The sequence below is a fragment of the Neovison vison genome, chromosome 8, assembly GCF_020171115.1.
Source record: "Neovison vison isolate M4711 chromosome 8, ASM_NN_V1, whole genome shotgun sequence".
NCBI classification, from domain to species: domain Eukaryota; kingdom Metazoa; phylum Chordata; class Mammalia; order Carnivora; family Mustelidae; genus Neogale; species Neogale vison.
Window position 1 is genome coordinate 23,835,808 of NC_058098.1, and position 27,762 is coordinate 23,863,569.

General features: G+C 41.6%; 1 protein-coding gene and 1 pseudogene across 1 annotated transcript in view; one reads left to right on the plus strand and one right to left on the minus strand.

The window, feature by feature from the left end:
• PIGU (phosphatidylinositol glycan anchor biosynthesis class U) overlaps nucleotides 1–27,762 on the plus strand; it is a 93,242-nt gene that overhangs the window by 23,456 nt on the left and 42,024 nt on the right. Inside the window, exons 3-6 of the mRNA XM_044263197.1 lie at nucleotides 2,811–2,870; nucleotides 3,732–3,794; nucleotides 9,444–9,553; nucleotides 11,742–11,842. Coding sequence (XP_044119132.1) covers nucleotides 2,811–2,870; nucleotides 3,732–3,794; nucleotides 9,444–9,553; nucleotides 11,742–11,842 — 334 coding nt within the window. The remainder of the gene's footprint in view (nucleotides 1–2,810; nucleotides 2,871–3,731; nucleotides 3,795–9,443; nucleotides 9,554–11,741; nucleotides 11,843–27,762) is intronic.
• LOC122916143 lies at nucleotides 14,824–16,570 on the minus strand (annotated as a pseudogene).

Consider the following 27,762-nt stretch of genomic DNA (forward strand, 5'->3'; position numbering starts at 1 on the left):
CAAATAAATAAAAATAAAAATCTTTTAAAAAAAAAGAATATCTCCAAGGAACTGGAATATATAATAATGAATCAAATGGAAATTCTAGAACTGGAAAACATAACAGCAAATTAAAAATGCAATAGGCAAGTTTAACAGCAAATTACACAAAGCTGAAGAGAGGATTTATGATCTAGAAGATAGATCTGTAGAGAATTCCTAGACTAAAGTTCAGAGATAAGAGGATAGAAAACAGAAAAAAATAGAAGAGGTCTATGAGATACAGTAAAAAGATTTAACATACAATATAAATGAAGTTCCAGGGCACCTGGGTGGCTCAGTTGGTTGAGCGACTGCCTTCGGCTCTGGTCATGATCCTGGAGTCCCAGGACCCAGTCATGCATCAGGCTGCCTGCTCATCAGGGAGTCTGCTTCTCTCCTACCCTCCCCCCTCTCATGCTCTCCCTCTCATTCTCTCTCTCAAATAAATAAGTAAAATCTTTAAAATGAAATGAAATAAAATAAAATAAAAGGAGTTCCAGAATGGGAGAAGAGACAGAATGATACAGAAACAATATTTGAAGAGATTGTTACTGAAATTTTTTTTCAAAATTTATGAAATATATCAATTCAAGAAGCTCTATAAACCCAAGCAGGATAAATTCAAAGAAAAACATATATTTTAATAAAACTGCTCAATATCAAAGACAGATTACAGATTACAAACAGCCAAAGGGGATATTATCTCTCAGAGATGAAGGTAAAGACATTTTCAAGCAAATTAAAATTGATAGAATTTGTTGCCAGCGTTTAAAAAGTTATAAAAAGGCAGGATTATGGTTCTCAACAGCATCATGGAATATAGGAAGGAATGAGTAATAGTGAAAAAGGTAATGTAAGTAAATTAAATAAATATTAACTATATAAAATAATAATGCCTTATGGGTTTAAAATGCATGTAGAATTAAAGCTGTAGCATGAATAACAGAAAAGGCTGGGAGTAGCTATGTGGAATTAAAGTATTCAGAGGTCCTTATTAATCTAGAAAGTGGTAAAAGATGTAATTTATATTATATGCTAATTAAAGTCAAATAACTATTCCATAATTTCCATAATCACTGAAAGAATAGTAGCTAAGTATATAACCAACAAACTAGTAGAGGAGAAAATAGAATAATAAAAAATAATGAGGAAGCAAGCAAGAAAGAGAAAAATGGGACAAATGGAAAATAGAATAGTAAGATGGTAAACTTAAACACAAATACATCATTAATTACACTAAATGTAAATAGACTATGAAGTCAACTAAAAGATAACAGTTGTCAGATTAGTTTAAAGAAAAGTAGGGTTGCCTGGATGGGTCAGTTGGTTAAGCATCTGCCTTTGGCTCAGGTCCTCATCCCAGGGCCCTGGGATTGAGCCCCACATCGGGCTCTCTGCTGAGCAGGGATCCTGATTCTCCCTTCCCTGCTCCCTCTGCTTGTCTCCTCTCTTTCTCTCTCAAATAAAGACTTAAACAAAAAAATTAAAAAAAAAAAAGTGGGGCATCTGGGTGGCTCAGTCAGTTAAGCAGCCAACTCTGGATTGCTGCTCAGGTCTGATCTTAGGGTGATGGGATGGACCCCCATGTCAGGCTCTATGCTCAGCAGAGAGTAGGAGCCTGCTTGAAATTCCCTTCCTTTCTTTCTGTCCCTCCCCCTGCTTGTGTGTACACTCTGTCTCTAGAATGAATAAATATATTAAAAAAAAGAAAAGTAATTATATGCTGCTTTTAAGAAACACATCTTACATATGAGGATGCAGAAAAAAGTAAAACCTAAAAATATAGGTCAAGTTTTATTGAGCAAACATTAACACAAAGAAGCTGATGTAGCTCTACTGACATCAGAAAAAGAACACTTTAAGACAAGAAACTGGGGGCGCCTGGGTGGGAGCCTCTGCCCTTGGCTCGGGTCATGGTCCCAGGGTCCTGGGATTGAGCCCCGCATTGGGCTCTCTGCTTGGCAGGGAGCTTGCTTCCTCCTCTCTCCCCACCTGCATCTCTGCCTACTTGTGATCTCTGTCTGTCAAATAAATAAATAAAATATTAAAAAAAAAAAAAAGACAAGAAACTGAAAGAAATTTAATCTATGGGGCACCTGGGTGGCTCAGTTGGTTGAGCAACTGCCTTTGACTCAGGTCATGATCCTGGGGTCCTGGGTTTGAGTCCCACATCAGGCTCCCCCTGCTCTGTGGGGAGCCTGCTTCTCCTTCTCCCTCTGCCTGCCACTCCCCCTGCTTGTGCTTTCTCTCTCTGTGTCAAATAAATAAATAAAAATCTTAAAAAAAAAGAAAGAAATTTAATCTGTAAAGTCGTCTCTTAAAGAAAACCCATGCCACGATGACTTCACAGTGAGCACATTTTCCCAAATATTTGAGGAGGCAATAACACTAATGATACAAAACATCTCAGAGGACAAAAGGCAGGAAAACATTTCCCTATTTATTTTATGATTTCAGCAATCTTAGTCCTCTGTGGCATTCCCCTTGGCTATTCTGTATGGCTTAGAACTAAAGTTTACCTCATACCTTTAATGTGTTCCTCAACAGATATTCAGCCCATGTCATATTTTGTTCTCTTTACTCAGCTCAGATAGGCCCCATGGCAAAAAATGATCCAGTGACACTAAATTATTCTCCCCCAAATATACTGGCCAACTAGCATAGAACAGTATTCCAGAAAAGAAAGAGATTTTTGCTGAAAGATTAGCTTCTTCCCCATTTCCTACACTGGAAACTGATAACAGTAAGATTTGAGTTAATTTGTTTGTTTGCTTATTTTTCTCCTACAGACTCCATTAATAATATACCTCTTTCATTTCCTGATTGACTATGCTGAATTGGTATTTATGGTAAGTAACCTTCCACATAAAGTCAATACGTATATACCTTTAGGGTCTTTTACCTTGTTTTTAAGAAAAAATATCTTATAGGAGCTTAGGAGTTTCTGAGAGAATAAAAGCAAAGCCCTATCCTTAATTTGAATTCCATACTGTGGATAATACTGTATAATCCATAATACTGTGATAGTATTATGGAAATATAGGGAGTATGTAGTCTCTGACATTTGACCAGTTCCAATTCCTTATACTTGGTTTCTGGACTGTGTAGTCTCAAACTGTGTAGTGCCAAGATTCTGTGATTGGTTTTAATTGTGGTGCCAGTGTAGAGGGCATACTGAATTTCCCAAGCATTCTATCAAGAGATTCCATGCAGTGGACATAGGCCTGATGAGACTCTTAGGGGCAGTAACCTTCAAACTTGAGATGACAGGGCTGTTTTGAGAGAAAGTAATTTGAAACACTTGCCTATGTCAGGTTGAAAATCTGGGTCAAGTAGGAGGCCCACTGAAGTCTTCCTTAATCATTATAATGGCTCCTGTTTCCTGAGGATTTACTTCATGCTAGGCACTTGACAGACATCAGGCCTGCAAAGCATTGGGTGTTATTCCTGTTTTACAGAAAACTTAAGTAACTTGTAATTAAAGAACAGAGGTGGTCCACTAGGCTAACATAAATCTTGGTGGGTGCCAGTCCTCAGGGATTTCCAGTCAAATCTCCCTGTAGGGCTTTATCTTTGGGTAGTCAAAGCGAGAGTTGAGGTTCTGCCTGACTGTAAGAGTTCATTACCGAACAGTCCACCACTATCCCAAAGCTCTAGGCCCTGGCAGCATTCCATCCCTCCTACACTATTATTTTTCTTTCTCTTGACAGATCACTGATGCACTCACCGCCATTGCTCTGTATTTTGCAATCCAGGACTTCAATAAAGTTGTGGTAAGTAGTCAGCGGGGGAGACAGAACTGGTGTTTTGGGTAGTCTTCTGGTCTGTGTTACTACAAAGAATCAAAGGTCATGTACTTAAGGATCCAACTGTTTAAAAATACTAAGAAGTGGGAGAGAAGCTACTGGCCTGTGAAGCCAGCCTTGGAATGGTCAAACCCGAACCAACAAGACAGCTTTATTAATAGATACAAAGGGGTCAATTTAATCTGTGTAGCTTAATATCCACCTGTGCGAGTTCAGACTTTTTTTTTTTTTTTAAGATTTTATTTATTTATTTGACAGAGATCACAAGTAGGCAGAGAGGCAGGCAGAGAGAGAGAGGGAAGCAGCCTTCCCGCCAAGCAGAGAACCCGATGTGAGCCTCGATCCCAGGACCACGGGATCATGACCTGAGCCAAAAGCAGAGGCTTTAACCCACTGAGCCACCCAGGCGCCAAAATTCAGACTTTCTGGAGCAGAGCTAAACTACAATTATTAATGAGGACCCTTAAAAATCTTCCTTTCATGAATACAGATTTTAACTGTTATACCTATTGGAGGTAAAATTAGATTCCCAATGTAGATTCTGTTTCCCTGCAGAGAGCAATCTTATTTGGAAAACTTATTTTTTATTTTTTAAAAGATTTTATTTATTTACTTGACAGACAGAGGTCACAAGTAGGCAGAGAGGCAGGCAGAGAGAGAGGGAGAAATAGGCTCTCTGCTGAGCAGAGAGCCCGATTTGGGGCTTGATCCCAGGATCCTGAGATCATGACCTGAGCCGAAGGCAGAGGCTTTAACCCACTGAGCCACCCAGGCGCCCTGTTATTTGGAAAATTTAGCATGTAGTAAATGTCTGTAGAAAGTATTGATGTAAACTTAGTCTTAATCCCTATGCAGTAGCCAAGGGGAAAGGTATATTGTGACCATTTCCATTTTCCTGGGTTCTAAAAGAGTTAACAGATTAACCATATGCACTATCCATGTAGTTATTTTAAAAATTGGCTGCAGTCCTCCGTGACTGGCTGGGAGCCACTGAGAGGATTTAGACCCAAGGGAGAGGAGGACACATGCTTTTTGTGTTGTCTGTTTATCCTTCATTTTCACTTCTGTTACTTGGTAATAGAACCAGAAGGAGCAGTTTGCCTTTCTGTGGCACTGGTCATGAGTAATAAAGTTGAATTCTAGAATTACGGACCTCAAAGAGATTTATAAGATATCTAGGTTGGGAATTTTTAACTTGGGGTCCATTTATGGGCTTAATAGGTCTATAAAACCCTTGAATTGGGGCACTTGGCTGGCTTAGTTGGTAGAGCTTGTGACTGTTCATCTGAGGGTTGTGAGTTCAAGCCCCACATTGGGTGTTGAAATTAGTTAAAAAAAAAACAAAACCCTGCATTTTAGAGACTTATCACTGAGACCCAGGGAGTGTACATCTTAAATCAGCAGAGCATTTGGGATAACATTTATAAACCTGAGAGCATTATGCTAACTGAAGTCAGACCAAGACAAATACTGTGTGATCTTATTTACATGTGGAATCTTAAAAAGTCAACTTGTTGGGGGGTGCCTGGGTGGCACAGTTGGTTAAGTGTCTGGCTCCTCGTTTCTGCTTAGGTCCTGATCTCAGGCTCATGAGATCGAGTTTTGTGTCAGCACATGCTCAGTCCGGAGTCTGCTGAAGACTCCCTCTTCTTATGCCCTCCCCTGCCACACTCACATGCATATGTACTCTCTCTCTCTCTCTCTCTCTCAAATAAATAAATAAATCTTTTTTAAAAAAGTCACACCAGGGAACCTGATTGGTTTGATTGGTAGAGCACGCGACTCTTGATCTTGGGGAAGTGAGTTCAAGTCCCTCATTGGGCAGGAAGCTTACTTTAAAATAAATAAACAAATCAAACTCACAGAAACAGACACTGTACATTGGTGGTACATTGGCTGTTGCCAGGCCGGCGGGGGGATGTGCATTAGGGAGTAGGGGAAATGGGAAGATGTTGGTCAAAGGGTACAAACTTCCAGTTGTAAGATGAGTAAGTTCTAGATATCTAATGTACAGCGTGGTGAATATAGTTACTATTGTATACTTGAAAGTTGCTAAAAGAGTATGTCATGGGGTGCCTGGGTGGCTCAAGTAGTTAAGTGTCTGCCTTCGCTCGGGTCATGGTCTCCTCACAAGCTGAGGCATGCAGAGATAAATTATCTCCACCCTGAAGATTTTTTTTTTTTTTGGATTTTATTTATTTGACAGAGAGAGAGAGAGAGACAGCAAGAGAGGGAACACAAGCGGGGGGTGGGGGGTGGGAGAGGGAGAAGCAGGCTTCCCACTGAGCAGGGAGCCAGATTCAGGGCTCGATCCCAGGACCCTGGGATCATGACCTGAGCCCAAGGCAGACACTTAACGACTGAGCCACCCAGGTGCCCCAAGATTTTTTTTTTTTTTTAAAGATTTTATTTATTTATTTGACAGAGAGACAAGTAGGCAGAGAGGCAGGCGGTGGTGGGCGTGGGAAGCAGGCTCCCTGCTGAGCAGAGAGCCTGATGTGGGGCTCCATCCTGGGACCCTGAGATCATGACCTGAGCCAAAGGCAGAAGCTTAACCCACTGAGCCCCCCAGGCACCCCAATTTTTTTTAATTCAAAAATTTCTATTTAAATATAACATACATATGCATATTGAAATATAACAAGCACCTGTGTATAAGGTGATTAATGATCATGGAGACAGTGCAGCCAGGTAATTACCTTTTTTTAAAAGATTTTATTTATTTATTTGACAGACAGAGATCACAAGTAGGCAGAGAGGCAGACAGAGAGAGAGAGGAAGGGAAGCAGGCTCCCTGCAGGGAGCCTGATGCGGGGCTCTATACCAGCACCCTGAGATCATGACCTGAGCTGAAGGCAGAGGCTTAACCCACTGAGCCACCCAGGCGCCCCCAGGTAATTACCTTTTGTTTTAGGCCACTTTTAACCTCTCCTTTAGCTTTAAATCTCATCATTGTCAAGGCTGCTGAATATACCTAGAAATATTTATCTTTGCATTTTAAATTATACTCCTTAACCTCATTTATTGTTATACTTTTAATATTTTCTTGGGGTGTGTGTGTGTGTGTGTGTGTTCACTTTTCCTTAGACTTTTAGCCATTTGCTTGTCTCTGACTGGATCCAGTGGAGGGTTTTAAAGGAATTTTTATTATTCTTCAAGGAGCTGAGTCAATATTGGGCCCATGAGGCCAGGCATAATGGGGGCTTTGCTGGAGAGACTGGGGGGAGACAAAAAGAGATGTAGCAGAGAATCTGGGGAATGCTGACCTGACTGCCCTCACCTGCAGACTCTCCTTTTATAAAATCTCCCTGTTTCAAACTATTTTGGAAGAGTGGGGTGACAAGGAAGTACTTTGGTCGTTGGCACAGTGTCACCTCTGCGTAGGTGCCTGTTGAGCTGCCCCCCTCTCCTTCTGTAGTCTTGCTGACTGGCTTCCAGCTTGCGGAATAGGTCCGTCTTTCCACCTGTCCTCTGGCTCCTCCTGGGTCAACCCCTGTTTCCTCTCAGTAGCCTTCTTTGTGGGTCTCGGCCCATACAGGTGGCCGCCTTTTTGCAGGAACTCCAGGACCCTTACGTAGCGGGGCCTGGACCCCTTTTTCAACCACTGCTGCCGCTGACCTCAGTAAGTGCTTTATCTGCGGAGCCAGCCCCTCTGAGAAAAGCACCTACTTTATATATTGTCTTTTTAATTACACAACCCCACCTGTGAATGGTAGCCTAACTCTTACAGATGATAATTCCCTGCTGTCTAACCTGAACTCTCAGAGATGATCAAAGGAGGTTTTTGAAGTTGGTTCATGTTTTCTGATTAAGCCTCTATTTAAATCTGTGCAAGAAGTCTGGACTTACCTGTATTCCTGTGATAACTCCTCAATTTTCTTTTGAACTGAAAGATCGATCTTTAACATTTCTAAAAAACTTTTCCATTAAAAAAAATTCTGAGATACCTAAGACATGCAGAAATATGTAAAGAATAATATCTACTCTGAACTTATTTGAGGTTCAAAAATAAAACATTACATGGAACATGTGGATGGCTCATATGGTTGAGTGTCCAACTCTTGGTTTCAGCTCAGGTCATGATCTTGGGGTTGTGGGATGGGGCCCTGTGTAGGGCTCTGCGCTCAGTGGGGAATCTGCTTGAGATTCTCTCCCTCTCCCTCTGCCCCTCCCCCACTCATGCTTGCACGCTGTCGCGAATAAATAAATAAAATATTACACTTGTACTCACCTCTGCAATTTTCATCTCTTTATTCTCCCTCTCACCAGTTACCACTGTTGTGGATTTAGTGTTTATTGTTACCTCAGGTGACCTTAACTTTTGCTGTTTGTATGGATCCTAAATAACATGTAGTATTATTTTGCATGCTTTGAACTTTGTATGAATGGCACAATGCCATATGTATTCTGTACGTGCCTTTTTCATTATTAAATCTTCTGTCATGCACAGAGAGTGAAGCCCTTGCTCATTTAGCTCCTCAGCAATACACTGTTTTATAATTGGTTGCAGCATTGGTTTTATACTCTTGAAATAAGATTCTCTGACCATTAAATCAGCAAAGCTACCCATTTTGGGTTCAGAGGCTTTTTCCGCCTATAGTCTGACCCGTGTTTGCTTATAGGGTTAACCTAACTTTTTTTCATTCTGGAGCACACCCATGAATTTGTTGGGACACAACAGGAGAAGACAAGAGCTTTCCACCCCCTTCTCACTCGCTCTAGACTCTCTAGCTGCCCAGCCACACCCAGCCCTCCTACTTCTCTTCATCCTGGCCATTCCCCACTTCCTCTGTGGAAGGCAAAAACTTGAAACAGGAGAGCTTGGAAGAAAACCCGGGATACTGTGACATTCAGGGGATCATTTCATTTTGTATGAAAGTATTTCACTTTGCTGATGGAATTTTGGAGTCCTTAGGCCACTTGTGATAACTCTTTTTTTTTTTTTTTTTTTAAGATTTTATTAGAGAGAGAGAGGCAGAGAGAACACAAGCAGGGGGAGGGGCAGAAGGAGAGGGAAAAGAGACTCCCTGCTGAGCAGGAGGCCTTGATCCCAGTGACTTGAGCTGAAGGCAGATGCTTCACACACCCAGGCTCCCCAGTGATAACCATTCAGAATGGCCGAGAACATTGCTTTGCCACTATTCATTCAGCCATTCAATAGATGTTTACTGTTTGCTCACTTGTACAGGTCCTGGCAAATAAACATTGTCCCTGCCCTCATGGAACTCATAGTCTAGTGAGGGAGACAGATATTAGTCACATAGATAAGAAAGTTGTAACCATGAGCAGTGCTGTGAAAGAAGGTGTTACAGGGAGATTTCACTGGAGGGGGCGGTGAGTGTGCCTTCCTGAGGAAGAAATGATTTAACAGAGATTTAAAGGCAATGTGGGAGCTAAGTAGGGAAAGAGAAGAGGTTGTTCCAGGTCAAATCAAAGGCCTGGGAGCACACCAGTTACGGCATGTTCATGGTGCTGGAACCCAGGGAGTGAGAGCTGAGGGGACAGGTGGGTGTGAGGTAAGCCTGGACAGGTAGGGCCATGTGGCCCACAGAAGGACTGCTGTCTTCATTCTAAAAGCAAGGGGAAGTAATACGTTTTGTCATTTCTTTTTGCCAGTTTAAAAAGCAGAAACTCCTCCTTGAACTGGACCAGTATGCCCCAGATGTGGCCGAACTCATCCGAACCCCGATGGAAATGCGTTACATCCCTCTGAAAGTGGCCCTGTTGTAAGTATTCTTTGACAAAACAGGGCTCAGTGCCAATGGACGCAAGGAAAATCTGATGAGACTTTCTCATGTTGTTTGTTGTATTTTTGGAGATTTGCAGTCTTAGTCATCAAGTACTTGCTGTGGTTCTGTTGCACAACTGGGGTCCTGGCCAGCAAAGGAGACAGAGGCATTCTGTTTCTGTTGGGACAAAGCCTCACACAGGGACATGCACAATCAACCCTTCACAAACGCTTTTTCACTCTATGCTGATCTGGGCTCCAGCCTACTGGTAACCAGTGTTTCAAAAAAAAAAAAAAAAAGTTCTTTAATTGTATATTTGGATTGAATAAAATTCTGAGCTTTACGTGGCCATTATTTTGAGCAGCTCGAGTAGTTCATGTACCCTCTAAGTCTTGCATTTGTAGTTTAGAAAACTAGAGCCAAATAGACCCATCCCAGCTGGGAGACCAGTGTGGGAGAGTGGAACTTACCACAGCTCTGTAAGAGATTTCTCTGAACTTGCTTTGGGCTGACAGTAAATTTAATTCTGTCAGGTTATTCCCGTTTATATTCTGGAGATAGGCAAATCTGAATAATTATTCAGTCAAACTAATAGTCACTGAATATTAATAATATACTAGCTTTGAGGGATACACCATAAACAAGACGGACAGGTTTCTGCATGGGAAAACCTGACCTTGGCACTTCAGAATTAGAAGGGGCCTTGTGAGGACATTTTATTCAACCCTCTGCTTTGTATTGAATCTCCTGTTCAGTATTCCATATAGGTGGCCAAACAGCTGCTTCTCGAACATCCACCTGCTATTTAGAAATGGCTTTTTTCCCCCTCTCCCACCAACTTTCGAAGCTATGTATTTCAGAAATAATAGCAGGAACTGCCTAATAGAACCAGAGGTGTAGCAACATTATGAATCCCTTATGGACTCATATATCTCCTGGGGGTTCTTTTTTAATAGCAGCAGCCATTTCTTTAAAGGTTGTGTAACAGGCCTATCTGTGGTTGTTGGAAAAAAATACCAACAATTTTGGGACTTTGGCTTTAAAGCTGCTAATCTTACAGCCCTGGGAGGTATTGAATTTAAGGTCTTTATTGGTGAATAATAATTATAATCTGTCCCTGAGACGCTGGTATGTTTCTTACTATCTAACAATCAGAATTATGTAACTGGTCTCCCTTTTCACTCTGTCTGCCAGGAAACTCAGAGCCAGATTTGAAGCTGATTATCACAGTGCTGTAGAAGACCCATTTAGTCTTTTTTCCCCTTGGCCCTTATTTTTTTTCTGTCTACATTTTTCCTGGTCTTGCTTTTTTATTTCTATTTTTATTTTGCTATTAGTTTTTGTTATCTGTTCTCATTTGAGCTTCCTCAAATCTTTTGTGGAAGCAGGATGGAAATAAGTAAAATAATCATCCGTTATGATGATATAAAATTTCCCTAATCAGCATTTTAAATTCATTTCTCAGTCCATTCCTTTCCATCTCAAGCAGAGACTAGGTTTTTCCTAGCTTAATTCCTTCCCAGGGGAAGTTCAAGGTGTCCTGTCTTGAAGTTTTGTGGCAACCAGCTTATTGAATTCAGCAGATACATACCCCGTCCTTGGAGTCTGACTGGTGGATACAGCTTGACCATCAAGAGGGATAACCCCAAGCTGCTTTGACCTCTTGGAGGAAAGAGGGAGGGGTAGCCTGCATCAGAGCTTAGGAGCCTGATTGAGGAAAAGTTACTTTCCTGGTTTTCAAAGACAACTGTAGCTATTCCTAAAAATATATGACTCTGGGAATTGCTAAAATTTTATCATTTATGAGATCTGAAGTAATAAAAAGAACACAAGTTTTCGAGCCAGAAAGTCCTGATTTTGAATGTATTGATTAACTTATAAAACCTTGAGCAAGTTTCTTAACCACTGAGTCTTAGTTTCTCCATTGGAGGAATAATGGTGTTGCTAGCTTACTGGATCTCTATGATGATCTTCCATGTAGCACAGGATAGGCAGTGGATGTTCAACATCTTATACTCATTGGTCCCAAGCCCATTTTGTTCTCTTTTACTTAACTCATTTCTAAGAAGTTGCCTTCCCTTGAGTTCAGTTTTAGTAAATCTCTTGAATCGTGGCCTGTGGTGGCCAGGACTCCCTGGTGCTCTGACTGAGATTACTAATGCCAACATTGTATGTTTTTCCACAGCTACCTCTTAAATCCCTACACGGTCTTGTCTTGTGTTGCCAAGTCTACCTGTGCCATCAACAACACCCTCATTGCTTTCTTCATTTTGACCACGATAAAAGGTAAGGCTTCAAAGGAAAGCACAAATCTCAGTCCCTGGTGTGTGTAGGGTTCTGTAATACTACTGCTGTGGATTTTTTTTTTTTTAAACAATCCAAATGTTTAAGAATATATTTTTTTAATTATACAAGTAATACAAGATTGTTACAGGAAATTTAGATAAGCTCAGAGAAAAAACTTAATTAAAATATGCTGAAATTCTACTACTCAGAGAGTTATTGTTAATACAGATGGAAAAAATAAACAATGGGATGCCTGCTTGGCAGTCAGAAGAGCATGAGACACTTGATCTTGGGATTGGGAGTTCAAGCCCCGAGTTGGTATAGAGATTATTTTTTAAAAAATAAATAAATAAATAAAAGTTAAAAAAACAAACAGAAAATCTGGGAAAAGGGTTATGAGAATAGTAGCCCTCTGACTCTCTTCCCATGCCTAGTTCAACTTCGAAAGAACTACTTTCTGGTGTTTGCTGGTATTTACTTCTATATATATGTGTATATATATATATATATATATATATATATATATACACATTTTTAAAAAAGATTTTATTTATTTATTTGACAGACAGAGATCACAAGTAGGCAGAGAGGCATGCAGAGAGAGAAGAGGAAGCAGGCTCCCTGCTGAGCAGAGAGCCCAATGCAGGATTCAATCCCAGGACCGTGGGATCATGACCTGAGCCGAAGGCAGAGGCTTTAACCCACTGAGCCTCCCAAGCATCCTACTTCTGTATATATTTTTTTAAGATTTTATTTATTTATTTGAGAGAGGGAGATAGTGAGAGAAAGCACAAGCATAGGGGAGGGGGAAGAAGGAGAGGGAGAAGCAGGCTTCCCACTGAGCAGGGAGTCTGATGTGGGGCTTGATCCCAGGACCCTGGGATCATGACCTGCGCCAAAGGCAGACACTTAACCAATTGAGCCACCCAGTCTCTCCTACTTTGATATTTTTTTTTAATAATTTTTGAATTTTTTATTAACATATAATGTATTATTAGCCCCAGGGGTACAGGTACTTTGATATTTCTAAGTAAGAGCTCATATTGCTATTTCCTGAATTATAAATATTAGACATTATTTATTGCACTCCTCTAATGGGAGATAAAGATTCAGCTCTTTTTTATTATCACTTCCCCTTTGCCTAATTTTCTTAGAGTAGTTATATCACAGCTTTGATTAATCAGTAGTCAGTACCTATAGTTCATGATACTGTATGTATTGTTCATTGTTGGGCAAAGTAATAACTAGAGTAATAACTATGATTACTTTCTCTTTCTTGTATAACCTTTTCTTTTTCCTGGGGTTAATAATTAATCTTTTTTTTTTTTTTTTTTTTTTGCTTTTGTTTTTTCTTAGTCTTTTTGTAACAATCCCTTCCCTCCCCCCCAGTTGTTCTGGTAGACTATCAAGTGCCGAACAGGTTTTTTTTTGTTTTTTTTTAATATATTTTTAAAATTTATTTATTTGGCAGAGAGAGAGAGAGATCACAAGCAGGCAGAGAGGCAGGCAGAGAGAGAGGGAGAAGCAGGCTCCCTGCTGAGCAGAGAGCCCAACTTGGAGCTCGATCCCAGGACCCTGGGATGATGACCTGAGCTGAAGGCAGAGGCCCAACCCACTGAGCCACCCAGTCGCCCCTGGTGCCAAACAGTTTAAAAAAAAAAAAAGTTTAAATACATCAAAGAGTCTTTCAGTTCCATTATTTTTCTGAAAACCTCTCTCACACATCCACCATCATGCCCCAGTCTACCCTGGGTGTTTTCTGGGCCTGGTGCAAAGCTGTCATACTGGGACTTCCCTTTATAATTCTTTTGTGTCATTTTCTTTCTTTCCTGGATTCCTTCTCTCCTTTGATTTTTTTCTGTTTTGCTAAGGTATTTCCTCTAGTAGTTTCCAATAAAACGGTGTATGGGGGTGCCTGGCTGGTTCCCTCAGCAGAGCTTGCAACTCTTGATCCTGGGGTTGTAAGTTTGACCCCCATGTTGGGTGTAGAGATGACTTAAAAATAAAAATCTTTTAAAAAAAGGGACGTTGGTGTATGAGACACATATTTTGAGTTATTCTTTTTTTATGTCACCTAAAATAAAAAACCATTAGTGATCCCAGTTATCAGTTGGGGTCTTACTGGAAATTCTTTTTTTTTTTTTTTTTAAAGATTTATTTATTTATTTGACAGACAGAGATCACAAGTAGGCAGAGAGGCAGGCAGAGAGAGAGAGAGGAAGAAGCAGGCTCCCTGCCAAGCAGAGAGCCCGATCCGGGGCTCAATCCCAGGATCCTGGGATCATGACCTGAGCTGAAGGCAGAGGCTTTAACCCACTGAGCCACCCAGGCGCCCTTACTGGAAATTCTTAACCATATATTTGTCTCAACAAGTTTTGCTTCTGTTTTTTAAATGAGGAATTGTCTTGGTCACTGCATTTCTAAAACAAAGTAATGAAAAGCACGGCTAGTGCAAGCAAGTGTAAACCCAGTTGAAAAAAAAATACTTTGGTTCTTCAGGAAAAAAATTGAAGAACTTTGGTTCTTCAGGAAAAAAAGCCAAAAAAAAAAAAAAAAAGTTTCTTTTAAAAGTTCTGTTCACTTTCATAGCTGTAATCTAAACTATTCATTACATGATAAAAATTACTCCAGAAGAACCAAACCACCTAGTAATAAATGAACATGCATGAAATAGTTTGTGAAATCAACAGATCTGGAAGAAAAACTAGAGTTAAAATGCTAAGTAGAACAAATTGGTCTTTAAAATTATCAGTTCCTCGGGACACCTGGGTGGCTCAGTTGGTTAAGCAGCTGCCTTCGGCTCAGGTCATGATCCCAGCCTCCTGGGATCGAGTCCCACATCGGGCTCCTTGCTTGGCGGGGAGCCTGCTTCTCCCTCTCCCTTTGCCTGCCAGATTCTGTCTGCCTGTGCTTGCTCTCTCTCCCCCTCTAATAAATAAATAAAATCTTTAAAAAAAAAAATTATCAGTTCCTCTCCTTTAAAAAAAATTACTGAGTCTACCAAGAAAATACAAAAACATAAGGCTGTAAGCAAATCATAGTTGTGTTTAGGCTATTACAGTGCAGGTTATCCTCAAGGCCACATACATCCTGCTTCACTGCGGCTTGCACTCGGCTGGGTTTTGATCCTTCTTTGAGTCATAGTCTGGATTGTTTTCCTTATCTTCTTCCCCTTCCTCATCTGCTTCTTTACCTTCTTCATCATAATCATCATCTTCAGTAGCTTCTCCAGTAAAGTAAAACCCTGATCTTGGGATTATACACTCACGTAAAAAGTGGCCAATTTCAAAGTCTGCAGCAAAGATAGCTTCAGCATTATCATCCAGATCTCCGCTCTCAGGAACTTCAAGAGGGGCAAGAAAATTAAAGAAAAAGTCATTGGAAACTGTTTTGGATACACTACGAACTGTCCCTAATCCCTCGTGTTTCTGCTTCTCCTTCATGGTTTTCACAGTGACATTCGTTCCTTTTTTCCGATCTATCTGACACCCTGTACAACCCTTAATTTCTGGTCCACCAAAAAGAAAAGGGATCAGAATCATCTGGTTCTGACCCCATCCTATATGTCTTTGTCAGCACTTCATTTGTGAAATATTCACTAGGTTCAAAGTGAAATTCTAAAACAAAACTCATGGGCTGGCCAGCATCTGAGAACTTCACTTTAATATCTTTCAACTGCTTCAGAATAGGTCCATCGTGTTCCTGAACCATATCACTGAGCAAGTCAATGTTCTTAAACACAGTTAACCAGAATCCAGAAATTCCCTTGGGGTCTTCTTTTTCTTCATCCTTTTTCTCATCTTCAATCTTGGCTTTTTCTTTCAGCATCTCCGAAATTTCATCCTCCTCATCTGATTTCCATTCACGTTCTTCTTCTGTAGGTTCCAAAATTGCATTAATGATCTCAGATCACTTATCAAATAGAGGCTAGAGAGAACAGCATACTTTCTTTCAAGATCATGAACTTCCTCTTAGAATTTGGCTTCTACCTGTGCACATTTAACTTGAAGATTTTTGAGAGCTTTCACTCGTCTTTTAGATACCCGAGGCAAACTTTCAATGTATCCTGTTGGTGTTTCTTTTTTTTTCTTTTTTTTCTTTTAGAATTTTATTTATTTATTTGACAAAGAGAGATCACAAGTAGGCAGAGAGGCAGGCAGAGAGAGAGGAAGGGAAGCAGGCCCCTGCTGAGCAGAGAACCCGATGTGGGACTCGATCCCAAGACCTGAGATCATGACCTGAGCCGAAGGCAGTGGCTTAAACCACTGAGCCACCCAGGCGCCCCTCCTGTTGGTGTTTCTACCAGACCATCAAGTCTTTCTTTCTTTCTTTCTTTTTTTTTTTAAGATTTTATTTATCTATTTGACAGACAGAGATCACAAGTAGGCAGACAGGCAGGCAGAGAGAGAAGGGAAGCAGGCTCCCTGCTTAGCAGAGAGTCCCATGCAGGGTTTGATCCCAGGACCGTGGGATCATGACCTGAGCCGAAGGCAGGGACTTTAACCCACTGAGCCACCCAGGCACCCCCCCCCATCAAGTCTTTCTTGAAGGGCTGCAAGAATCTGAGGATTTTGCATCATCTAAACAGTCAGGTGACACGCTTTGATTTTTGTTTCTTCACCAGTTTCTTCTACTTCTTCAATATCATCCAAATATTGATCAAGTTCAGACTGTTCTTTGTTGTCAATGTCTGCCATGTTGTTAAGAACTTCAAATATCGGTGGCTAGCACGGGGAGCCAGATGGTCCTATTTTCAGTTATTCTCTGTCTGAAAAATGTCTTTATTCTAGTTTAGCACCAAATTAATAGTTGGGGCAAGGGATAGAATTCTAGACTGGAAAACTTTTCCTTCAGAATTTTGAAGGCTTCATTTCACTGTCTTCTAGTATCCTGGTTGCTATTTAAGCAGTTTGATGCCATTATGTGTAATCTAATGTTTTCTGAAAGATTTAGAATCTTCTTTTTATCCTCAGTGTTTTGAAATTTTATGATGCCATGTCTTCACATGGGTCTATTTCCATTTATTATGCTGGGCCCCTGATAGGCCCTTTCAGTTTAGACACCAGTGTCCTTTAGTTCTAGAAGGTATTGTTTACTATTTTTTAATTCTGTCCTCTCTGTTTTCTCTGTCCTCTTGTTTGGGACCTCTGTTGGATATTGGCCTTTCTTGACTGATCTAATTTGCATATTTTATTTTCAGTGGACTTTATCTTTTCATGACTTCCTCTTCCTTTTAGTGGGACACTACTATGTTTTCATCTTCCAACTCTTCTACTGAATTTTAAAAGTTATAAAATTTTATATGTATATATATTTTAATCTGTTTTTATATTTTTACGTTTATTTTTTAAGTAAATTCTACATCCAATGTGGAGCTCGAATTCATGACCCCACAATCAAGAGTCGCATGCACTATGGACTGAGCCAGCCCCGCACCCTTGATTTTTTAATTATATTTTGAAGTTCTTTCTTCATCTCCAGTTGTTTCTTTGAAGCATCCTATTATTGTCTTATCACCACAATATCCTCCTTTTTTTAAAAAAAATATTTTATTTATCTATTTGACAGACAGAGATCACACGTAGGCAGAGAGGCAGGCAGAGAGAGAGGGGGAAGCAGGCTTCCCGCTGAGCAGAGAGCCCGATGTGGGGCTCGATCCCAGGACCCTGGGATCATGACCTGAGCTGAAGGCAGAGGTTTTAACCCACTGAGCCACCCAGGCGCCCCCACAATATCCTCTTTTATCTGAGTTTTTGTTGTTGCTGTTTTTAGTTTCCATCATTTCTACAAATCTACAAATAGTCCGTTTGTCTTCCTTGTCCCCCCACCACCACCACCTTTTTTGTCCTATTTGATTTGGGGTCTTTCACATGGGAGGGTTTTCTCTCTCTTTCTCTCTCTCTCTTTTTTTTTTTTTAAGATTTTATTTATTTGACAGAGAGAGATCACAAATAGGCAGAGAAGCAGGCAGAGAGAGAGGGGGGAAGCAAGCTCCCTGCTGAGCAGAGAGCCCGATGTGGGGCTCGATCCCAGGACCCTGAGATCATGACCTGAGCCAAAGACAGAGGCTTAACCCACTGAGCCACCCAGGTGCCCCGGTTTTCTCTTATTTATAATGATCCTTGGCTGTCTGTCTTTTATTTAAAACTGGCACTAACGTGTTGATTTGAGACGCTGTGAATGAGCGGAATCAGTCTCACTATAAGGAGATCAGGCAGTGGGCTGGCCTTTTTTCTTGGAGGTAACCTTAAATGTCATCATTTATAGGTTTTCTTTTTCTCTGAAATGATTTAGTTTTTCCAAAGAGAACTCCTCCAGCGTCTTGCCTAAGGATAACCAAGATGGAGTTTTGACGGGGTAGGGGGCTCATGTGACCAATTGCTAGAGTTGAGAGAGCAGGAATGGGGGATGTGGCTGATTACAGTAGAGTTTATGTAATCTCATTACACTTCACCATAGCCCATTACTGTGCATAGTATCTTCTAGATCTGTGCCTCTTTAGTGGGTGTTCTCCAGAACTGTAGTGTCGGGGGGGTGAAGTAGTAGATGGAAAGATGAGGTATGTAGGGATTGTCCACTGGCTGCACATAGATGAGATATGACCTGGAGTTCTGATTGGTCTGTATACAAACTTTCAGATTGATTTTCTTTTTTTTTTTTTTTAAAGATTTTATTTATTTATTTGACAGAGAGAAATCACAAGTAGATGGAGAGGCAGGCAGAGAGAGAGAGAGAAGCAGGCTCCCTGCTGAGCAGAGAGCCCGATGCGGGACTCGATCCCAGGACCCTGAGATCATGACCTGAGCCGAAGGCAGCGGCTTAACCCACTGAGCCACCCAGGCGCCCCTCAGATTGCTTTTCATTGCTTTATGTTTCTACTATTGCATTAAACCTTATTTTGCTATAATGTCCTCTGTTTTGTTGTTTAAGACAAGTTTTATTCCTTTATTGTCATGTTAGTGAGGTTTTGGGAGGGAGAGAGGATATGCATGTGATCAATCTACTGGCTTTAACAGGAAATCTGTTGGCATTTGGGGTATGTATTTCCAGATTTTTTTCCCTCATTTTTCTTTCAGACTTTTTTTTTCTTTTAAAGATTTTATTTATTTGACAGAGAGAGATCACAAGTAGGCAGAGAGGCAGGCAGAGAGAGAGGAGGAAGCAGGCTTCCTGCTGAGCAGAGAGCCCAGGACTCTGAGATCATGACCTGAGCCGAAGGCAGTGGCTTAACTCACTGAGCCACCCAGGTGCCCCTCTTTCAGACTTTTAAATACTGTTATCAATCAGCTGTTGCCACAAGAATGTTATTTAACAAATTACTCCAAGACGCAGTGGCTTAAAACAATAATAAGTCTTTACTTGATTCATATATCTGTAAGTCCGCTAGGCATCAGCTGATCTAGGTTAGACTCGTCTAGGCAGTTTGTTGGTTTCACTGGAGCTCATTCATCCATCAGTGGCTGGCTATAGTTGGCTCATCTAGGCTGGGCTCTTCTCCACATGTCTGTCATCCTCCTGGACCAGGGGACTAAACTAGGCATGATCTTCTCATAGTGATAACTGAGGCACAACGATGAACAAGCCTTACCAGGCATGCACTTTTTAAGTTTCTGGTTGCATCACACATGCTAACATCCCATGGATAAAAACAACACATGGCAGAGCTTGTGGTGGAGACTTCCATCCTGTCCACAATAGGAAATGCAAAGTTATGTGACAAAGAGCCGGGAGGGTGGAGAATTGGGGTCAATAATATAATCTACACACAGATCAGCCATGTTTAATGGCTGCATACTATTCCATTAAATGGATGAAATGTTTAGAAATTCTTTAACCAAATTCTACTGTTAAATACTTAGCTAGTTTTTCAGTTTTCAGCTATTTAAATAATACAACAATTTTCTGATGTATAGTAATTTCCACACCCATGTGGAAATTATTTTCTTACAGAAATACAGATTATTTCTTACAGAAATACAGTTATTTTCTTTTTTTTTTTTTTAAGATTTTATTTATTTATTTGACAGAGATCACAAGCAGGCAGAGAGGCAGGCAGAGAGAGGGGAGGAAGCAGGCTCCCTGCTGAGCAGAGAGCCAGATGCGGGCCTCGATCTTAGGACCCTGAGATCATGACCTGAGCCGAAGGCAGCGGCTTAACCCACTGAGCCACCCAGGCGCCCCAACAGTTATTTTCTTACAGTGAAGTCCTGGCAATAGAATTATTGTATCACTGGGTATGTACCTTCTTCAGGATTTCTGAAATTTGTTGCTAAATTGGCTTAAGACTTTTACGAATTTATGCTCCCGTAACAAGTATATGAGAGTCTTTATTTTGCTACCTTGTTGCTGAATAGTTTGCACACTCAGGAAATAGAAAATCAAAAGTTATACATAGAACCTTTTACTTAGAGTTTACATTTTTTACATTTTACATTTTCCTTTCTAAGGTGGCATGGGAATGACTTCATTCCCAACAAGGTCTTCCTAACACATTGTTTCTCTTGCGGTGGTCATGGGTGGTCTTTCTGTAGGCTGTTTAATTTAACTTATTACCCGTGACTAGATACTGCATAACCTGAATTTTTTTGTTCTGGAAATTGTGGTCATTTTGTTAGAAACAACTTCGAGATAATGAGGACTCTTTGCTGTCTGTGAATACTCCCTCTCTCGGTCCATGTTTCCAGAGTGCCAGGCTCTGGTAGACCCATTCATCAAGGTGCCTGGCCGTCATCAAAATAAGGACTCTATGCTGCAGCCTGGCAGAAGGGATTGAGCACCAGCCTTTGGAAATGCCACTTTGAAAATAGCCAAGGGCAGGGTCATGTGGGTGTCTCAGTCGGTCAAGAGTCCAATATTTGACTTTGGCTCAGGTCCTGGTATCTAGGTCCTGGGGTCGAGCCCCATGTTGGGCTCCATGCTCAGCAGGGAGTGAGCTTGAAGATTCTTTCCCTCTGTCCGTCCCCCCACATGCACACACGCGTGCATAGGTATGCACACACGCTCTCAAATAAATAAATCTTCAAAAAGAAAAAAAAAAAAAGGCCAAGTGCAAGGAAGCCTGGAACATGCAATTCTTAATCTCTGGGTCATGTTTGAGCCCCATGTCGGGTGTAGAGATTTCTTAAATAAATAAATAAATAAATGTTTTAAATAAATAAACTTTATAAATAAATAAGCCAATTGCAAAGAGACAGAAGACATGGGCTCTGAAGGTGCATGCAATAAGAGTCTCACACAAGAATGTGAAATATTCCATTTACAAAAATGTCTTTTTTATGGTTCTTTAGGTCAATGGAAAGGTTTTGTTTTGGGGGGAAACATGAAATAAAAAACTGTGTATCCCTTTTGTGGCCACATTGTTTTTGGTTCCACAGAACAAAACCTTTTTATTACATTGATCCAGATCTCTGTTAGATGAATGCATAGACATTTTTGTAATGTTATACACACAATTTTATTTTACTTTTCTACAAGAATATTTAAGGGCGCTTGGGTGGCTTAGTCGGTTAAACATCTGCCTTTGGCTCAGGTCATGATCTCAGGGCCCTGGGATTGAGCCCTGAGCAGGGAGCCCAATGTGGGGCTCGATCCCAAGACCCTAGCTAGGATCATAACCCAATCTGAAGGCAGAGCTTAACCAACTGAGCCACCCAGGCACTCCCATTCTGTTTTACTTTTATCACTTACTTCATGTGAATTGTGTGACATCAGTCACATGTCAGTTTCTTTAAATCTAAATTTAGGTTTTTTGGTGTTTTTTTTTTTAAACTTTTAGGAGCAGTTCATATAAGTAGTTGAAGTACTTGATAGAATAAAAGAAATTCAAACGTGTAAAATGAGAAGTAAAAGTCTTTTATCACCCAGCCCCAACTCCACTTCCATTCCTTGGTATATTTGTTGTGGGGTCCCAGACTTTTCCTTTTTTTGGACATTTAAGTTATTTTCCATTGTTGGCAGCTATAAACAGAAACCATCACAAGTAATAATCTGTTAAAATATGTCAAAATATTTGAAGAATTCTATTTTAGTTGGGTCTCTGAACCACTCTCTTTGAGTGTATTAATAATCTCTACCAACAGAATATATAATAAAGTTGGTTCACTTAAATCTGCGAGTCATTTTTCTACATCTAATACTTGTACCACATAATTAAATTTTAATATTTATAAAGGAATAATTCACTCTTTATTTAAGGAATAAAAACAGTTGGGGTGTGCTTGGGTGGTTCAATGGGTTAAAACCTCTGCCTTCGGGCACATGTCATGATCCCAGGGTCCTGGGATCGAGCCCCGCATCAGGCTCTCTGCTCAGCAGGGAACCTGCCTCTCTGCCTACTTGTGATCTCTGTCTTTCAAATAAATAAATAAATAAAATCTTTAAAAAAAAAACCCAAACAGTTGGGGGACCCCTGGGTGGCTCAGTCAGTTAAGCATCTGTCTTCAGCTCAGGTCATGATCTCAGGGTTCTGGGATCCAGCCCTGCATCAGGCTCCCTGCTCAGTGGGAATCTGCTTCTCTCTCTCCCCACCACCCCCACCCTACTCTGTTCTCTCTCTTTCTCAAATAAATAAAATCTTAAAAAAATTTTTTTTAAATAAAATCTTTTTTTTTTTAAAGATTTTATTTATTTATTTGACAGAGAAATCACAAGTAGATGGAGAGGCAGGCAGAGAGAGAGGAGGAAGCAGGCTCCCTGCTGAGCAGAGAGCCCGATGCGGGACTCGATCCCAGGACCCTGAGATCATGACCTGAGCCGAAGGCAGCGGCTTAACCCACTGAGCCACCCAGGCGCCCCTTAAATAAAATCTTTAAAAAAAAATTTTTTTTTAAAGATTTTATTTATTTGTTTGACAGAGATCAAAAGTAGGCAGAGAAGCGGGCAGAGAGAGTGGAGGAAGCAGGCTCCCTGCTGAGCAGAGACACCCTCCCATCTCCTTACCCCCCCCCCCACATGCAGGGCTTGATGCAGGGCTCAATCCCAGGACCCTGGGATCATGACCTGAGCTGAAGGTAGAGGCTTTAACCCACTGAGCCACCCAGGCGCCCCTTTAAAACATTTTTTAAAAAGAAGCAATTGGGAGAATTCCCACAGAAGGGATATAAATGACTAAAAAATATGGGAACATATTCATCTCCATCGATAATCAATAAAAGCAAATTGGAATAACACAGGAGTGGCTTATCTTGTTTTTTTTCCCCTTCAATTTGGCAAAGATTTTAGAAGATAATTCTCAGTGCTGACAAAGGTGCTGTCAAATAGGCATTCTCCTACATGGGGAGCTGACTTAGAAATTAGTACAGGCCTCTTGGGAAACAGTTTGGCAGTAGTCTTAAGATGTTTGTACTTTTGATTTATTGATTCTACTTTTGAGAACTTATCCAAAAGCAATGCAGAAATATAGACAAAGCTTTATGATACAAAGCCATTAACTGCAGGATTATTTATGACTAGAAAAAAATGGAAAATACTTCAAAACAGAGAGAGGCGCCTCTGCCCCTCCCCCCACTTGCATAGGCCTGCATGTGAGTGAGAGTACTCTCTCTCTTACTCTTTCTCTCTCTCTCCCTGAAAAAACAAATCTCAAAATAGAGGAATGGCTACATAAAGCACGGTTTGCCTGTATGATTAAAAATAATTGTAGGGGTGCCCGCGTGGCTCAGTTGGTTAAGCAACTGGCTCTTGATTTGGACTCAGGTCATAATCTCAGGGTCCTGGGATTGAGCCCTGGGTCAGGCTCCGCCCTCAGCAGGGAATCTGCTTGAGAATTCTCTCTCTCCTTTTCCCTCTGCCCCTCCCCTGCTCATACTCTCTCTCAAATAAATAAATCTTAAAAAAAACTAATTGCAAACTATGTGAGGATACTTTTTTTTTTTTTTTAAAGATTTTATTTATTTATTTGACAGATGGAGATCACAAGCAGGCAGAGAGGCAGGCAGAGAGAGAGGAGGAAGCAGGCTCCCTGCTGAGCAGGGAGCCCCATGCGGGGCTCGATCCCAGGACTCTGAGATCATGACCTGAGCCGAAGGCAGTGACTTAACCCACTGAGCCACCCAGGCGCCCCAGGATACTTATTTTTTTAAGGCGGAATATAAGATTGTATATTTAAATAAAATATAATCTCAACTATGTTAAAACAACAAAAATAGATAGAAAATAGATTCTTAAAGCATAATACTTGTTTCTGTAGAGTAAGCTCATGTTTCTGTTTCCTTTTCATATCTTTTTGCCCAAAATTTGTTCAATGAGTACATAATTAAAAACAAATTTACTTGATTGATAAGAAGTTAGGGATAGTGGAAGTAAACTTGGCAACTCTCTCCCCAGATTTCCATGGAGTTAGTATCCGACAGAACAGAGTGTCCTCATTGGCTCTGTCCCCTCCTACTTGCTCTCCCATGGCCTCCTTTGTGGCAGTCCAGGGTTGCCTGGGACACATCAAGAGCTACAGGCCAGGACAAGGCCAAGGCCATTGTATCGTGATGTCCTTTTTGTGGAGTTGGCCAGCAAACAGGTCTAAGGTCAGGGTTGATGTTATTTTAGTGGAGCAGTTTGGGTTTCACTTCAAAGGTTGGGGCTTTCGGTCAAGGGGTAGTCTGCCTTTCATTGGCTAATTAAAATATTCCATCCCTGTGAAATAATCTTCATTAGGCTTTAAAAAAGAAAACAAACAGATGTTAATGGGTAGTCTTGCTTGTTCACTGTTGGTGTTTGTCAATAACGAGATGTCCCAAACTAGGAATTCTTGAGGTTTGCCACCTAAGGACCCTTCCAGCTCTCCTTGTTCCACCAAGAGGGTGTGTGTGTGTGTGTGTGTGTGTGTGTGTGTGTGTGTTTGTGTGTGTGTGAGACAGGACTTGCTTTTCAAAGAGTAAGAGCTCAGGCTATTCTGATGTGGCACAGATCTGGTAGCTAATCCCAGCTCCTCCGTTTCCGGGCTTATATCCGCTTGACCAAGTCACTTAACTGTTCTGGTCCTCAGTTTCCTTAGGTATAGCATGGGGATTGAAAGGTCCCTATTGTGCAGAGCAAAGATGAAGAACAAATGAGATGGTGCGTGTAAAACACAGCATAGTGTGGGGGTGGTACTAAGAGCTCAGTGAATAGTGATGATGGTTATTACTCTTAATAATAATTTATTATTAATAAATTAATAATCATTAATAATGTGCTCTTTTTTAAAAGATCCCCTAGGATTGATAGGGGCTCCCTGAGCCTTTTGGGGAAGACTTGGAGGTCAAAATGAGAGGGTCTCTTTCTGGAGCTCAGCCCTGGCAGAGCAATGGCAGAACAACCATCCTTTGGCCTGAGCCCACCACTTCCATATAGGACTCTTCTCGGGAAAGCCCCACCCATGAGGAAAGTCACAGAGGACCCTATGACAAAGCAGCCTGAGGTTTGGTTAGATTACCCCAGCTTCAAAACCTGCTAGTTGCTAGTTATCAGCTCTGTGGCCCTGGGCAAATCACAAAGCCTCTGGAGCTTCCGTATGAGATAATGTCTGCCTCATAGATTTAGTGGAAGAATAAACAAGAGATATAAACTGCTTAGCATGCTTCCTTAGCAGAATCCATTCAAGAAACAGTTGCTCTGCATATTGTCATTTTTATGGATAGAGATCAAGAAGGTAGCATAGTGATGTAGTTAAAGAGTGTGGGGTTTAGAACGAGACTGTCTGGATTCAAATCCTATTATTAGGATTCATGAGTTTTGTGACCCTGGGCAAACCAACCTTTCTGTCCTTCAGTTTTCTTTTCTGTAAAATGGGAGTAGTAATAGTACCCACTTCGTGGAGTAATTGGAAGGACTTAATACATGTAAAGTGCTTACAGCTATGTCAGAGCAGAGTATGTGCTCAATAAATGATCATCATCACTGATAGGGAAGGACTTACTCCCAGAGCCCCTGACCTGTTAACAGAGCACTTGGCCCGGAACGTAGTCCATGGGCCCGCCCCCAGCATCAGTTCCTCTTTCCCAGGGATCTTGCTTGTTGCTCAGGTTCTAGTGCGACTTCCTCTTCTGAGTATCCTGTGGGATCTCAGCCCTTCCCATCACGTTCCTAGTACAGGTCACTATCTGTGACCCCTCTCTGCTTATTCCACTTGTAGACCTGATCTTGAACGAGCCTCCAGAACCCCACCTGGGCTGCATTCCTCCTCTGTCCTGTAGCTCCACCACCTCCCTGAGCCCATATGGCTTCAAGGTGGAGTCCCTGGAGGCATTGTTACTCCAGGTCTTGCCATGGCTTGTTTTGGCCCCCACCCTGATACAAGCAGAGGGTTGGAAAACATACTCAAAGCTAGATGAGTAGATAATGAAATTCCTAGTATATAGCCAGGGCACATACATGAGTGACTGATTTCCTTTAATAGTCCCATCATAAGGCCGAAGACTAGGGCTTGGCCAGAAAACCTAGTATCCAAGTATTTGGGTCATTCTAGCAGATAAATAGTAGGTTATCTTGTTTTGGTAAAACTCACTGTCCTCTTGGCGTAGCTCCTCCCGGTTAGATGAGTGGGATTCCCCTAGCTCTGGTCGAGATGAGGCTGCAGTTTTAGGCATTATTTGACCCGTCATTCTAGGCCCTGTGAGTCAATGCTTTGGGATAATTGTGCAATCTCCCACCTGACCCCTACCTGCCTGCATGCTAAGACATCGTAGATTACAGCTTTTCATTTGAAGTGTATATAAGATATATACAGAAAGTACACAGATTGCTAGTGTACAGTTCCCTGAATTTTCACAAAACGATGAGTAATCAGCATTCAGATTAAGGAACAGAATGTTACCAACATCCACAAGAGTCTCTTTTGTGCCCTTTCCCAGTCATTCCTCCCTACTTAGCCCTGTTTTTGCCCATCAAGCTAATTATAGCCCCCCTCCTCCCTGCTGTCCGTCGCCCTCCTGCCTATGCTGCCTATGCACTCACTGTTCCCTACGACTGCTGGGCCTCGCCTATATTGTTCAAAACTTAGGTGTCAGCTTCCCCTGATGGGCTAGCTTCGTCCTTACCTGCCTCCGTATTTTGCCCTTGGTTACTGGGTGCTCCCTGAGGCTGAAGCTATCTCAGTTACCAGTCTTCCTGGCACCCAGCACAGGCTTGGCATAGAGCAGGCACTCCAGATAGGTTTGCACATTGCACAGTTTATCTAAAATATTTGAAGTCACCTTTTACTTTTCTCCCTCTTTTATTTTTTTTTTTTCTTTAAGTAGGTTCCACGCCCAGCATAGGGCTTGAACTCACGACCCTGAGATTAAGGGTTGCTTGCTCTACCAACTGAGCCAGGCAGGTGCCCTGTCTTTTACTTTTCTCTGTCTTTCTTGACCTTGCTGCAAGCACATATCATCATCCCTTTGCCTTCCTAATCCATTCATCCTGCCCCTTCTGGCTTTTTTCAAAACAAGATCAGCCCTGTCTGAGTCTCTTGTGCGTCTCCATACTCCCCCTCACTTTGTGCACACACACCATCCACACTGGGTCCAGCATCTCACAACCAGGCTCCTGCCTGTTGGAGAACCGCGTTTCTGCTGCCAGACTGCAGGCCTCTGCCCTCCAGTAGGTTACTCCACAGAGAGCCTTCTCTGGTCCCCCCCCACCCCGCCACAAGTCCTCAACTTCTCGTCAGCAGGCTCAGTTGTGTTCAAGGGTCAGATTTCTTTTGTGCTTTGCCCGTGTTTCATTATCTGTGTTTTGTGTGTGTGGCAGGGGGGTTAAGATTATTTGACAGACAGAGATCACATGGAGGCAGAGAGAGAGAGGGGAGGAAGCAGGCTCTCTGCTCAGCAGAGATGTGGGGCTCGATCCCAGGACCCTGGGATCATGACCTGAGCCGAAGGCAGAGGCTTTAACCCACTGAGCCACCCAGGCGCCCCCATTACCTGTGTTTTAACACTTGCTGAGTTTTCCTTCCTCAAGAATTT